Raw genomic sequence first — 12837 nt, 5'->3', positions numbered from 1 at the left:
TGGTGAATGACAGTAGGAACAGTTATCTCTGCAAGCTGCTGTGTGTGGTCTTTAAAAGCTCTGCTTCAGCCCCTGGCCTCCCAGCCTCCCAGGAGAGGAGTGAGAGCGGGGAGAGAGTCAGACCAGATGGTGTTGCAGGGTTGCTCCATTGCCCAAGAGAGTCTGTGGAAACTCCTGCCATGTGGGCGAGCAGTACCTAACGCAGTGATGTGCTGCCGATGTTGAAAGTGGGGGCTCTCGTAGGCTATGTCTACACTTAGGAAAAACTTCAAAATGGCCCAGCGAATAGCCAAATGGAAGAATACTAATGAGGCACTGAAATGAATATTTTGCTCGCCCACAGCTCACCTACACAGAGGCCCTTTTCGAAAGGACCCTGCCAACATCAAAATCCCCTAATTCCTATCCGCTGATGTCAATAAGGTTGGAATGCTGAAGTTCCCAGCTTATCCGTCCAGCCCCGATGCTCCTGGCAGACAGCCAGGAGACAGTCTCAAAACGCTTTCCAGCAATGAAGAAGTAGGGTTCGGCTGATAGGAATAAGGGGTTGCGATGTTGGCAGAGTCCTTTCGAAAAGGACCCCCATATAGATGAGTCACAGGTGAGCGAACCGTGCCACTTTCCAAGTGCAGGCACTGAATATTCATTTCAGCGCCTCATTAGTACTCTTCGATTTGGCCATTAGCACGGCCCATTTGAAGTTCTTCCAAAGTGTAGACAGGGCCCTCGTGTCTCAGAAATGTCCCAGGAGGGTGTGCTGGGGCTACATGTCTCTGAGCCCTAGGGAGGAACCCTCTTTAGCAGTGCTGCTCAGCAATGCCCAGAGAAGGGGGTACCCCAGAGGGGACAGGGGGAATCCAACCAAGCCCTTCCTTCAGTCTTTTAACACAGGGCTGGCATCAATGACCTAGCCAGGGCAATCAGTCGCTGGAATCCAGGCAGGAAGATGTGAGCATGCTAGATACAGTCCAGCCAACAGCAACAGTAAGCAGCAAAGGGTTAGAAGCTCTGACCTGAGAGGGAAAGTTGGAAAAACTGACCTTCATGCGTCTTGGGAAATGAGACTGAAGGGTGAGCTGCTGACCGCTCAGATATGCCAGGGTGGTTATAAAGAAAACTGTGATTGATTGCTCGCCAAAGATAGGACAAGGAACAATGAGTGACCTTCTCTCTGTTCATAGGTCAGGAGTGGGACAGCCAGGTAGATAGAAAGCTTTTCCTAATAGCTAACCTAACTCTCCGGGGGCTAAGCTCTGGACCAGGCTGCCAAGGCAGTCTGTGGAATTCCTGTCCCCGGAGGTTTTAAAGAACAGGGTGGACTCCTGCCTGGCCAGCGCTGGTTTAGGGTTACGTGGCCTTGCCTCAGTGCAAGGGACTGCACCCGGGGACCTCTCCCAGCCCTGCCAGTCTATGATGCTAGGGTTTACACAGCACTTTTCACCCTAAAGCACCTCACGGACTCGGGCTGAAAGGGGCGTTTGGGAGCTCCGTCTGAGAATCCTTTGTCAAGCCGGCCTGCATACGTAACCACCCTGAAATGCAGCCACTTCTGGGGTGGAGGGCAGCAGCCAGCGCACGCCCAAGACAGAGACTGAGGAAATGGTTGGTCTAGTCGGTGAGCCAGGCACAAGGGAGGTGAAAGTGGGGCAGGGCTTCTCATTAGCATGCAGCGCCTTAAGGACTGATCTACCCACCAATCCCTACTCCTCCAAAAAGGAGGCGGGGAGGGGAATTGTACCTATGCAGGCCAGGCAGGACCTCTTTGCAGGTCACGCTCCACCCCTCAGTAAAATGCCTGGTACTAAAGAACTGTGCAGAGTTTGTGCTGGGGAGACTTATTCTCATCCTGGATCACAGATTTTTGAACTTCTCCACTGTGCAGGCAGGGAAGCCAAAGTTCAGCCCGAGGGATGGGGCAGAAGATGGCCTGCCAGGCACATTGCAAAGGGACTGATTCACAAGGCATGAGCACAATAAGTCCTCTGTGTCTGCAAGGGACAGCTGGCAGTGAGCACCCGACAGCTTGTGCAGAGCACCCAGCTGGAAGACAGAGGGGGCAGGCGACCAAAAGGCAGCATGGCCTGATGGGGACAGCACTAAGCTAGGACTCCTGGCACCACTTTCTAAACCATTATCCTGCTGGCGACCTTGGGCAAGTTGCAACAGCACTCTGCGCCTCAGCTTCCAGCAGTACGGTGGAAAGGGACCTAGGGGTTATGGTGGATGAAAGGCTGGATGTGAATAAACAGTGTCCCCTTGTAGCCAAGAAGGCCAACGGCACACAGGGGTGCATTAGGAGGAGCATTTCGAGCAGATCTAGAGAAGTGGTTGTTCCCCTTCTATTCAGCACTGGTGAGGCCACATCTGGAATAGTGTGTCCAGTTTTGGGCCCCCCAGTATAAAGAGGATGTGGACTTGCTGGAGCGGGTTCAGCAGAGAGCAACGGAAATGATTAAGGGGCTGGAGCACAAGACCTATGAGGAGAGGCTGAGCGATTTGGGCTTGGTTAGTTTACAGAAGAGAAGACTGAGGGGTGATTTAATAGCAGCCTTCAACTGCCTGAAGGGGAGCTCTAAAGAGGGTGGAGAGAGGCTGTTCTCAGTGGCGAGGGATGGCAGAACAAGGAGCAATGGTCTGAAGTTGCAGAAGGAGAGGAGTAGGTTGCATATTAGGGAAAACTACATCACCAGGAGGGTGGTGAAGCACTGGAATGTGTTGCCTAGAGAGGTGGTGGAATCTCCACCCCAGAGGTTTTTAAGTCCCAGCTTGACAAGGTCCTGGCTGGGATGACTTAGTCGGGGTTGATCCTGCTTGAAGCAGGGGGCTGGACCAGATGACCTCCTGAGGTCCCTTCCAGCCCTAGGATTCTATGTGTGCCATGGGGCTGGTGATGCCGATGCCCTCTGCGAAAAGCTCTGTTATTGATTAGAAGGAAACACAAGCAGGGAGGCTGCGGTCACAGATTTCATTCCTCGGTTTTCAGGCAGGAACACAGAACTTTCGAGCTGTAGGGGCATGTACCCACCGGGCTCTGGCTGTTCGTCTCTCCCAGTCAGCCTGAGGCAGAGAGAGGGTGGTGCTGATGTGTTCCTGGAAAGGGGAGTGGACACATGAGACCAGCTGCTCTAGGGTGGTGGCTCCCCCATGGTCAGGAGACTTGGTAACTGGGACACTGGGTTACAAGCTCAACACGCAAGGCAGACACCGCAGAGGTCGGGGGGATTCAAGGCATGCGGCGTTCTACCGGCGATGTGCAGGTGGGCAGATCGGACAATGCCGCCAGAGGAGCCCCGCTTGGCTCTTGCTTCCACAGGGAACAAACGGCAGAGGGGACGCGACTGGCACACTCGCTGTCACTGCCTCTTTCCTGGAGCGAGAGGGCTGGGAGACAGGAGTGACGTGCCGGGTTCCCGCTAATCCGTCCCATCGAGACGCAGAACACATTTTGTTATGTGCACCACCGACAGTAACACGCTGCCGACGGTATGTACTGCGAGCGCCTCTGCCGATCAGCTGGGTGGCATTTGAATCCCTCCTGGGCGGCCAGCCAAGCGCTCAGCTTCTGGGGAACGCTGGCTGTTATTTGCACCTCCATCCCCAGGGCCCTGTCAAGACGATGCATGGGCTGGGTGCGGCATGGTATTGGGGATCACGTGATCGCCCCAGCTGGAATTCTAGTGTCGGCCCAAGAGCCAGTGGTGGCAAGTTAAGCCTTGAGCCCTCTCGGCGCACGTGTTTTCAAACACTTTGTACAGCAGGCCGGGTGGAATCTGGCTCCGCAACCGGAGAGCAAGTGAGCTTTAAACAGCTTAACCCCAGACTAGGCAGGCTGCTTCACAGTGCCTGTCCCTAGCTGCTGCATGTGGCCAGCAGTGGCCACAGAAGGCTTCCCTTGGGTCAAATACCAGCTCAGATGCTGATTCACAGCACGATCTTGGGCAAGTCCCAGCGCCGCCCCGTGCCTCAGTTTCCCCATTTAACTGAGCACAGTTAAAAGCCTATCAAGTATTTGGAGAGCCTTGGACAAGACTGACTGTCCAGGATACAGGCTGCAGGAAGAATTACACTAAGGTGGCTTGCTTATATTTTCAGAGCTCAGCCCCTCTTTCCTGAAGGACACCAAGGACCAGCAATGGAACATGGAGACTTTCATTCCCAAGGGGCAGGCTCTCCCGCCACCCTGGTCTTTAGGATCTGAAGGACTTTGCCAGCCAGCTGCGCCCAGATCAGGTGAGCTCCTGAGTCTCAGTCCCAGCCCCTCGTGGGATGGGGTCCACATTCTGGACTTGGCCCTCCACCACCTGCTGTCCCTCTTGGTGACCTGGGCCTGCAAGGACCCGAGATCCTGTGCACCTGCTGTGAGGACAGAGAGAGCCCTTTGTCCCCCGCCAGGACTTTCCACCCTTGAACTTTACAAGGAAAGAAGTCAAGGTGAATTTTAGCATGAGAAAGACGCTCTGTTAGGGGAAGAGATGTTCAGTTCTCCAAACAACACCTGTCAGTGATGAGGAACAGTTTGGAGAAGTTCGTACTTCATGGTGGCGAGGGACCTTCCACTTGATTAGCACTCACTCTGTATGGGCTTCCTGCATGCCATGATAGGTACTTCCCTGGCTCCTTGTCACGGCAGCAACAAGGGTATGTCTATATACTTACTGGGAGATTGACCTGGTCAGGGACATGCTAAAATCAAACCATCAGGGCTCGGCAGTCGACCCTGGTACTCCTCATTCTCGTGAGGAGAAAGGAAGGTCGACAGGAGAGTTTTTCCCATCAACCTCCCTCTTTGGGGACGGCCTGATAAAGCGATCTTGGATGCCCTGATTCCAGCCACGCAATTTTCATAGCTGGAGCTGCCTATCTAGGATGTAATTTCAGGTCTCATGCAGACCTGCTCCGGGTTATTTCAGGCGTTATAGGCACCTAACCACCCTTGGGATCTGGAGCAGACAGCCTGGTGGGTTCCGTCCCCTCATTCGGGCTGGGGCTGGGAAAGGCAATTCTGACTCCGAGGCATTCAGTTTTTCATCCAGATTGCTCCACTGCTGACTCACCCGCCTGTCTGAGGTGTGGGTAGTCACTGCTCATTTAGTTACATTCCTCCATTCCCCGCCCGTGCCAAGTCATGGTGTGAATACTGCTAGATGTAGTATTAGCTGAAACATAAGCCATGAGTGTATCATCAAAATTAAAGTATCGTTAGATGAGCTAGCAAACTCTTCTGACTTCCTGTTCTCACATCCTTAGGATAAGGAAATACTTTATGGGGATAATCGCACTGGCATCCTCCGTCAAGTGCTTGGAGTTCTACAAATGAGGAGTGTTGGATGACAGCTGAGGATCATCATCCATTGTGCACAGATTATGAAACTCACTGCTGCAGGGTGTCACTGAGTTAACATTCCAAAATGGACAGGTGGGCTGTATGGGTATCAAAAACACCCAGCGCCGTTATAATTAACAGCAAGAATTTTGGAAGGAACAACAAGAAGTCCTTTAGCACCTTTTTGACTAACACATATTTTGGGGCATCAGCTTTCGTGGGCTTGACGAAGCGGGTCTTTGCCCATGAAAGCTGATGCCCCAAAATATCTGTAAGTCCATAAGGTGCCACAGGACTTCTTGTTGTTTTTGAACACGCTGACTAACTCAGCTACCCCTCTGAAATTTGGAAGGGTATTAAGTTTCAGGGCTACAGTTATTCCCTATCCAGGACCTATCAAGGTGATCCATACCAGGCAGGCAGCTTATGCTCATTGGTTCCTGTGGTACCCTTTGCACTTTCCTTGGAAGCTTTTGGTGTGAGTAGTGGGATACTGGGGTCAAGGGACCAGGAGTCGGAGCTTGGTGTGAAATCTCTAGGGTGCTGTTGGAAAGTTTTCCACCGCTTTGGTGAGTTCATGAACTCCTGCAGTGCTACGAAGTGCCAAGACCCTCCTACCAAGCAGGGGTCAGTGACAGAGGCCAAGCTACTAACAGGAGGGACCTTGGGCGAGGCAGCCTAGGAGCTGGGACTAGTTGAATGTATGAGATTTGTTTTGTAACTGACACTAATTTACACTCTGCTGAGGAAAGCAGCCTGAACTCTGCCTCCTTTTTCCCAACCCTATTTTTTTTTCTTTCCATTCCCATAACAGAAGAAGCCAAGGAGGAGAAAATCACCCGATCTGTTTGGTTTAAAAATCTGCACCAATGTCACCCTCACAGCAGATAAGCACAGCGCCATGTAGCCTTACAGAGAAAGGTACTTTCCATGGGAAACGCTGATGCATTGAGATCAGAGCTGGTTCATATCACCCCAGGTGCCCAGTGCTCTGGGGAGAAACAGTCATGGGAAACCAAAGCTGCTCTCAGCAGCGGAAACATCATCTGACTTCCCAGCTTTGATCCTTCCTCCTCCGCTGTCTCCCTGAATCAGCCCCAGTAGGAATGGAAAGGTTACCCACAAACCCCTGGCTCCCAAGGGCTGCGGAGACAATCAGATGAAGCGGCACTGACCGCACCTTACACCCTACCATCACTGGACCTAACCAGGTTACTCACAGCATCATGGGCACATTCTCATGTTCCTCAACTAACATCATGTATGCCATCATGTGCCAACAACGCCCAGATGCTTTGTATATCGGATGGACTTCAGACTCTCTTAAACAAACAATTAATGGGCATAAAAATGACATTAAAAACATTCCTGATTCACAAACCTGTCAGCCAGCACTTTAATGGAGTGGGCCATTCTGTTAATGACCTGAAAGTTTGCGTCTTACTGACGAGGAATGTTCACAACAGTTTGGAAAGAGAGGCTGCTGAACTCTCTTTTATATTCAAATTCGACACATTAACATGTGGTTTGAGGCAGGATGGCAATTTTCTAGGTCAATATAGGGGCTCTCTTGCATACTTTGTTTTATCTAATTCTTGACTCCTCCCCACCCACCCCCCATCCCTCAGCTCTCTGATTTGCTCACCCTGATAATACATTTCTGATTTGTCAACCTTGATTACTATTTCTGGTTCTCTGTGCCTTAAATATTGAGTCTGTTCCAGTCTGGCTATGGGCTGAAAAAGTGGGTCTGTCCCACAAAAGCTCACCTCCTAATAAATTATTTGGTTAGTCTTTAAAGTGCTACTGGACTGCTTTTGTGCATTGACAGTAAATAGACTAGCACAGCTCTCTCTCTCTGTTACTATTCCACATGGCCTGTGTGCCGAGGGGTGGCAGGAGGATTGGCACGGGGAGCTTTTGGCTGATCCAGCTCCCTTCGGTCAGGGAAGGGCGAACCAAGATGGTAACCTCCAAAGAAGCAGGTCCTGGCACAGCACAGATACTGCAATGGACACCTACTGCTTTCCCCAAATGCCCATGTCTGGTCAGTTATGCGCAGCTTTCAGGCTCTAACCGTGCAGGCAAAGAAAGAGAACAAAACACATCAGCCCAAGCGTGCTTTCTTCTACCCTGGCAAAGGGGGAAGTGACTGAGTTCTCCGCCTCTCTGGTCAGGAGACTGTTTTGTGACAATGCAGAACTTCACAACTTCCTTCACCTGCCCCAGAGGACGTGCGCTGCACCACAATAGCCCATGCAACACCCGGGGCTTCGCTTCTGCACTGACAGCGTCTAAAGCTGGATGCTTTGGAAGAAGGTGCAATGAGAAAAAAGTCAAAGCGTTGATATTTGGATCAAGCTCTGGATTCCTCCCGACCTCTTCCCCAAGACTGTTAACAGAAAAGGAGGAAGCCCCCAGCGGGGTCCCAAAATGCTCATGTTTTCAGACAGACACGGATGGCTTCAGATGTGATGGCTAAAATCTGCATTTAGAGACAGGCAAGCCAGCTAGACGGCTTTGATGCTATATAAAGAGATACCCATCCACTTTCAATGATATACTTCCCATCTCTCTTTACAACATGCTTTGTTGGGTAATAGTATCACAAGGAAGAAGAAATTGCTTCCTCACCTCAGCTGGCGAGAAGCTCATACCCTGAAACTATGATGTGCAGAGGGCTGTGTTGAAATTGCGGGCTATTGCTTTAAGAGTGGCGGGGGAGAGCCTGCGGTGCCATTCTTGCAGGCTAAGGGCCTTTGTCTCAAATTACATAATCAGAATCTGTACTGGAAAGGGCCGTTTTAAGGTGGGCTGAACTGTGCTGCTCCGCCCTTGGGTGCAGCCTTTTTTCACTCTCTCTGATTTTGGGTTCTCTCATTTTATTCTGAATGCTAAGAAATAAAGTCATGCTGCGTTGCCATCTTCCAGACAGGGTATGTGTGTTGTTTCTAAATCATTTCTGTGCATGCTGTACAGAGGAGGAGGATGGGGTTAGATGGGAGGCTGGGAGTGCCTGGCTGAGGTAAGGGGGGTGGGGATGGAATAAGTGTAGGGGGCTGGTGGTACCTGGCTTTGTGGGAGTGGAGAGACTCGGGTGGGCAGCTTGTGGGGCTCAGGCAGCCTGTCGGCTTGCAGGACTCACGGGGCTTGGGCAGCTGGCCCCAGCATCACAGGGCTCAGGTGGCTTGGGCTGGCGGGTGGGCAGCTGGCCCCAGCAACGTGGGGCTCGGGCGGCTCAGGCTGGTAGGCAGGTGGCTGGCCTGGCAGCGTGGGGCTTGGGCAGGCGGCTCGGGCATCTGGCCCGTGGCTGGAGGGTGGGCAGGTGGTGGCCCCCAGCAGTGCAGGGCTTGAGTGGGCAGCTCTGGCAGTGCAGGTCTGAGGCGGACGGGTGGCTGGTGCAGGCAGCTCTGGCGGCCGGCACGGGGCTCAGGCATGTGGCCAGCCGGGGCTGCACCAGGCACCCACAAACGGCCAAGAAAAACTCTTTGTGCGTATTTTTAATTTTAAATAACATTTTTACATCAAGCTTTTGTGTTTATTTTAAGTTATGAATTGAATTTTTTGTTCAAAGGGGGTTGGATGTTGGTAAAGAAGAGGCGGGGGGGCTTGAGGGTTTCTCAACAAATCAAAAGGGGAGGCGTGATGCCAAAAAGTTTGGGAACCCCTGCACTACAGCAAAAGGATTGTGCCAAAATGGGTGAGAAATTTGCAGCCAGATTTTGCACTGTTATTCTGGCTGCTCCATTGCAGGCATTTTCATGTCCCTCCAGTTTTTGCACTAGCGGATCAAAACAAGCTTTTTTTTTTTCCTACCTCCAAAATCAAGCCCCGTTTGGAATGACAAAGCCACCTTTGGGGAGGAAGGGGCTCGTGTCCACCCCGAAATGGGGTTGTCATTCTGCGGGGGGGAGGAGGGTGAGCCAGTGGGCAGCTACAGCAGCCAGGATGGTAAAATAAAGCTTCGATTACAGTTCAACGCAAGTTTCTTTTCTCCGACCAGGCTTCATTAGCCCAAAGATTCCCAACAAGAGCAGCAGCTCAGGTCTGAATATTGAGTCCCTATTTCCTCCCCTCCACCCTAATACCACCAGGAGTCAGGTCCCTGAGAAATCATGAGACGAGCATAAAAACCCTGAGATCTAAAACAATAGGAAATGTTTCCTCTGCCTTCTGGGTCTGAGCCTCCAGGTCTTAGGCCATATTCGGAGGAGTTTTTCCACGACCAGAAATGCTCAGAAGTTGAAACAAAAGCTGAGGTCCTCGGTTAGCCAGGGGCCTGCAGGAGCAAAAGCTTTAAGGAAAAGCCCTAAAACTAGCCAGTCTCAGGAATCAGTGAATGTAGCAGCAGCATCTTCCTCTGCAGCATGCCAGGGAGCCCAGCTTAGGGCATATGCACATGAGGAAGGCTCCAAAAAGCAGCGTGACAGCAGCGGGGGGTGGAGGGCGGCCACGTAGCCAAAGAGAAACAGGTGCCATAGAAACCAGCTTGCTTCGGACTGCTGCTCTTTTCAATACGCCATGCTGCTTTGAACAGGGGCAGTTTACCCTTCCCGTTTAGCCAAGAGCTGGTGACTTCAGGTTCTTTTTCCTAACAAAGGGTTCCATGGAAATTATTCACCCTCCCTTCCAAAGCTCGCAACCTCAAAACCGTCCCTGCCCAGGATCCTGCCTCCTCCTGCTACCATTTTTCTGCATTGTTTGCCGGACACAAAGAGATGGTAATAGCGGCGCCTTTCCCCCGGACCACCTTTATCCGTGCTGTGAATGTCTTTCAGAGGCTTAAATAACTCCCCCACTTCACCCCATGCACTGAACAGCTGCTCCTGAGCCACATTAATCCCAGAGGGTGCTTAATAAGAGAGGGTCAGTGAGGCAAACATGCACTCAAGGAAGGGGATACAAGATAGTACACAGAGAAGCTGCTCATGACACATCCTGACAGGCAATTTTCAGCACAGCTGTCTGCTCCATTCAGGCAAATGGCATGAAAGAGCCTATGAATCAGGGACACTGCAGTGCTTTCTGTTAATGCCTTTGTCTGTGGCATTAGTCAGGCAGCTGGAGAGTGTCAGGGAAGAGACATCAGCAAACACTGTTCTGTTCTACACTTTACGTGGGTTCCGCTAACCCAGGAACCAGTCCCTGCAACAAAGCCTGTGGCCAGCTTTGTCCACATACGTACACAAGAGACAATCGCTGGACCTAACTGCGTCAGCCACACCATCAGGGGCTCAGACACCTGCACGTCCCCTACTGAGGTATACGCCATCATGTGCCAGCAGTGCCTCTCTGCCGCGCCAGTCTCTGCACCAAAGGATGACTGGACACATATCAGACATCAGGAACTGGACTACACATAAACCTGTAGGGGGACATTTTAACCTCCCGGGACATACAGTCATGGACCTCAAAGGGGCCACTCTGTTACAAAAGGATTTTACCACGAGATTACATACAGAGACATCTAAAGCGGAACTGATCGGCAAGCTTAACGCGCTTAACCTGGGACTGAACAGAGCTCTCAGTTATTTTGTGCACAATGAGCGGCATGTCCCCACCTTTGGGATCTGCAGGAACAGCCCCCATCCCACTCCACTTCCTTCTTCCACAGGCCCCGTTAATGTCAGGTGACTTGGAAAGATGGAGATATACGTACATCGCACAGAGCTGGAAGGGACCGTGAGAGGTCATTGAGTCCAGTCCCCTGCACTCAAAGCAAGACCTGTCCCCATCTCCAAGAGACACCCCAGACCTTTGAAAGGCCCCCGCAGGGATTGAACTCACAACCCTGGTTTTACAAGGCCAGTGCTCTAACCACTAAAATATCACCCCCTCCTTTGTTTAATCCAAGTTCCTCCCCCCACATATATATACCCTGAAGTCTAAGCTTTACTCCACGATCTGAAGAAGCACATCTTCCTCAAGAAAGCTAATAAATAATTACCTAATAAATAAAATTATTGGTCTTTAAGGTGCTGCGGGACTACTTGATTTTTTTGTTGCTGCAGGGGGTTTGTTTGTGTGACGCGATGGACTGACATCCTCTGACCCCACTTTACATGGGTTACGCTGTACACTTCCTCATCTGTAACACATACTCTTTGTACTCAGGATATTTTTCTCATCCTGCTTCTCAATATCAGCTCAAGGAGAATGCAGGACTAAAAGTTTAGCAGCCAGCCTAATTAGCAGAGACAGCAAGTTAAGTAGCTGTAATGAACAGAACGAGAACACTTTTACAAGAGAAGCGTTTGAGATTTCAGCCTCTCAGTACATGTGTCATGCCAGGGAGAGCGTCTGTTACAGTCTCTCTCCAGGAACTGGGCACAGCAGCAATGTTAATTATATTTGTGCAATTTGGCAAGGGGCTGGTTTTCTTTTAAGGTAAAAATCTCAACAAGAAAAAGAAAGATATTCTGTATAAATTAAAGACCAAGGGGGAGAAAGATTTTATAAACACATCAGAAAGTGGCAGGTTAGTATCTCTTCCATGTACGACAGCATTATGGAAGAGGCAAAAACGAAGCAAGACTCAGCCTGCCAAAGTGACTCGATCCAGAGAGACGATATAGACTGTTCCACCAATGGGGCTATTCTTGGTAAGCCTCTTGTCAGTTGCACACACCGTACATTGGAAAGTTGCTAGGAGGCAGCACAAGGATTTGGCAAGCAAATGCTGTTTGGGACTTACCTTTGAGAGCTGCAATAATTCTAGGGTTCAACCTCGAGTGTCCGGCCGTCAAGAGAAGCAGCTGGCTGGTCCATAGGGCCATCAGATAAGCAGTGTGTGAATTCAGACCCATTTCCCCACCGAGGCTCTGCAGCACACTTGGGAAAGACGAGAGCATAGCAGTTAAATATGGCAAGGGGGTGTGTCCTACGCTAGCCAATCGGAAGCAGTCTCTATACCTTTCCATATGAAGGCTTACTCTGTTTCAATAGCTCTCAGCATCCTTGCTGTACCAATTGTTCCCTCTCCCGAGTGGGGAAAACAATCACCCTAGCTGTGGAAAAGGGCTCATCCAAACTTGGAAATTTACCAGATCAGCTGCCCTGGAATAGGAGCGGCCAGGTGGGGAGACAGGCAGAGGTCACTTCAAGCTGAGCGCTTGGACCTTTGCCCAGGAGAGATTCAGGCACTGCCCAGCTGATTATCAGATCACCCACAGCCGGGACCATTCTGTCCCGGATGTTAAAAAGTAGAGGGAACCCTGGAGTTAGGACACAATTCCGGGTCTGGAACACCTGTGAAATAAGCATTCCAGCCCAGCCATTTCCAAGAGCTGCTAAGTCCTGACTCACAATCAAAACCCTTTACCAAGGGAGGCTGAGGAATACATGGTCACCACTGTCGGAATCCGGAACATCCATCCCACCTCGATGAAACGTGGAGCAGAAACTGCCCCACCCTGGGCTAACGGCCAAACTGTGCCCTACAACTCTTCTTGGGAAGCATGGGGGTCACGTTGTACCTGTGGAGACGTAGGGTGCAAACCCGCAAGGACCCAGCG

At 51.1% G+C, this 12837-nt stretch overlaps 1 protein-coding gene across 1 annotated transcript in view; it reads right to left on the bottom strand.

Annotated features, from left to right (window-relative positions):
- SEMA7A (semaphorin 7A (JohnMiltonHagen blood group)) overlaps positions 1-12129 on the bottom strand; it is a 50640-nt gene extending 38511 nt beyond the window's left edge. Inside the window, exon 1 of the mRNA XM_075006562.1 lies at positions 12018-12129. Coding sequence (XP_074862663.1) covers positions 12018-12129 — 112 coding nt within the window. The remainder of the gene's footprint in view (positions 1-12017) is intronic.
- Positions 12130-12837: the final 708 nt, after the last annotated feature.

This window comes from Carettochelys insculpta, chromosome 12 (assembly GCF_033958435.1).
Source record: "Carettochelys insculpta isolate YL-2023 chromosome 12, ASM3395843v1, whole genome shotgun sequence".
Lineage (NCBI taxonomy): Eukaryota > Metazoa > Chordata > Testudines > Carettochelyidae > Carettochelys > Carettochelys insculpta.
Note: the sequence above shows the minus strand (reverse complement) of the source record. Positions and strands in the feature narration are given on the sequence as shown.